The sequence below is a fragment of the Meleagris gallopavo genome, chromosome 2, assembly GCF_000146605.3.
Source record: "Meleagris gallopavo isolate NT-WF06-2002-E0010 breed Aviagen turkey brand Nicholas breeding stock chromosome 2, Turkey_5.1, whole genome shotgun sequence".
Lineage (NCBI taxonomy): Eukaryota > Metazoa > Chordata > Aves > Galliformes > Phasianidae > Meleagris > Meleagris gallopavo.
The window spans coordinates 6,556,578-6,558,490 of record NC_015012.2 but is presented as its reverse complement, the minus strand read 5'-3'; the positions used below and the strand labels follow the sequence as shown (position 1 = coordinate 6,558,490).

The following is a 1,913-nucleotide window of genomic DNA, read 5'->3' as shown; positions in this document are numbered from 1 at the left end:
CATTGCTGCGTTTGGGGTTTTTTTGGTCACATGAGCTCGCAGTGAGGAGCTATCTTGTATAATCTAAACAAATTTCAGAAAATAAAGACGAGGATTGTTCCGAACCAGTCATTAAAATTGTGGAACGTTTCTGGAGTTGTTTCCCAGCCAGGGTTTGTGTGTGAGGAGAGCCGGGTGTGCTGCCGTACCATCGTGTGTCCTTGGCGCGTTCCCTCGCTCCCCGGATGCTCAGTTGCTTGTAACAGGCTTTGACTCACCCAGCAAATTTGTAAATGACTGTTTAGGTTGGTTGGTTGTTTTTTTATTTTCCTGCCATTGCAACAGTGTTTTGGAGAGGGTGACTCCAACCTCTAATAGAGCGCACATTTTGTGTTTTGTGTTATTTGGACGTATTTCTGTCCCTGATTAATGACCTGGTATCTCTCTCACCACTGATATTTTGTGATGCAGCTTCAAGACAACTCGCCAGCCTTCAGCTGCCTTCTTAGCTTGGTTGCTTTTCCCTGTTTACTACCTGCAAGAAAGGGGAAAATAAATAAGATCCAGCCTAGCCTGGGGATGTAGGTGAGAGCAGGAGCCCTGCAGGCTGATGGCTGCGGGAGGGCCTTGTTGTGGTGTAGTTCAGGGCCTGCCTGGGTGACAGGCCTGGTCTCTGTTAGCATGAGAGAACCCCACCTACCCCAGGGAAGCATCTCTCCCCAGCTCTCTCTCCCCAGTTGCGTGTTGGCTGTCATGGGATTGCAGGGAAATGCAGTGGCCTGCGGGGCTGCTCGAAGGCTCCTGCTGGCCGGGGAACTCGATGGGTCCCGGGGCGCGTCTGCACAAGGACACTCAGGAGAGGTAAGACAAATTGCCTGGGTGTAAAAATAAAGTGCATTAGTTAAAGCGCATTGCGCTATTGTGTGGATGCTCTCATTCAGAAGTAAAGTGGCCGTAGTTCACTTTAGCCTAATCCCCTTTGGAGTAGGCCACTTTTCTTTTCAATGAGAGCAGCCACATCCACTTTTGGTTTGCTCGCCTTTCCCCAGCGGCCTCGTGCCTGGTGCTCCTTCAGATTGAGAGCGATGCTGTTGTACCGCTGCCTGTATAACAGAGGGCTGTGGCTGGATCCTCCAGCCCTGAGCCCAGGGCTGCAATTTGCGTGGCACTGCCTGCATGGATGTGGTGTCAGGCTCCCCATGGCACCAGCCCTCCTCCTGGACTGGGCACGCGGCTGTTGCACGGCAAGTTCTACCCATATGCAGAGTTTGTTCCATGTCCACCAAGAAGCAAGCGCTTAAAGACAGTGAGGAAATTGCAATTAAAGCTTATCAGCTGATATTTATAAAACGAAGGACTGAAAATTAATTTGTGGGAAGGGTAATTCACCTGAACTAGGAAAAAAACGCAAGGAGACAGTTTTGGGAACTGTTTTGTATTCATTCTTGAAGGTCTCTGAGCTTGAATTTTTGTTAGAAGTATTTTCTGGTGTCTTCTACAGCTTCTAACTAACACATTTCTTTACTTATTACTGGCTAAGCTGCGCGTGCAGATGCTGTGCTGTGTCGTACACTTGCCGTTGCCCATTCCGTTCACAATGAAATTTACAAGGCTCCTTGCACTGGTAAGCAGTTTGCTACTGGAGCCATTCCTAGAAACACCGAATTACGTTTCACCAAAGTATTTTCTTTCCTCTTCTGTCGGGACCGAGGTGAGATGTTTTCTCAAGGACTCTCCCGGCATCTATATGATATCCCCACTTGTGCAGATGATCTCCAAAACGGCATTATTTCCTCCCCCGTCCGCTCACCAATGCACTGAATTACAATTCTCCTCTTAGCTTCAAATGGGCTTTGCATTGGGCCATCTGATTTTATTTGCAGTTTGGCTTTTTCTTTATTTTTTTCGTTTCCTTTCTTTCCTCCTTTCTTTCC

General features: G+C 48.1%; 1 protein-coding gene across 1 annotated transcript in view; it reads left to right on the top strand.

Moving 5' to 3' along the window:
* Positions 1-717: 717 nt before the first annotated feature.
* Positions 718-1,913, top strand: part of MEIS1 (Meis homeobox 1) — an 82,530-nt gene continuing 81,334 nt past the window's right edge. Inside the window, exon 1 of the mRNA XM_031552299.1 lies at positions 718-840. Within this exon, the coding sequence (XP_031408159.1) occupies positions 733-840 (108 nt within the window). The 5' untranslated portion in view covers positions 718-732. The remainder of the gene's footprint in view (positions 841-1,913) is intronic.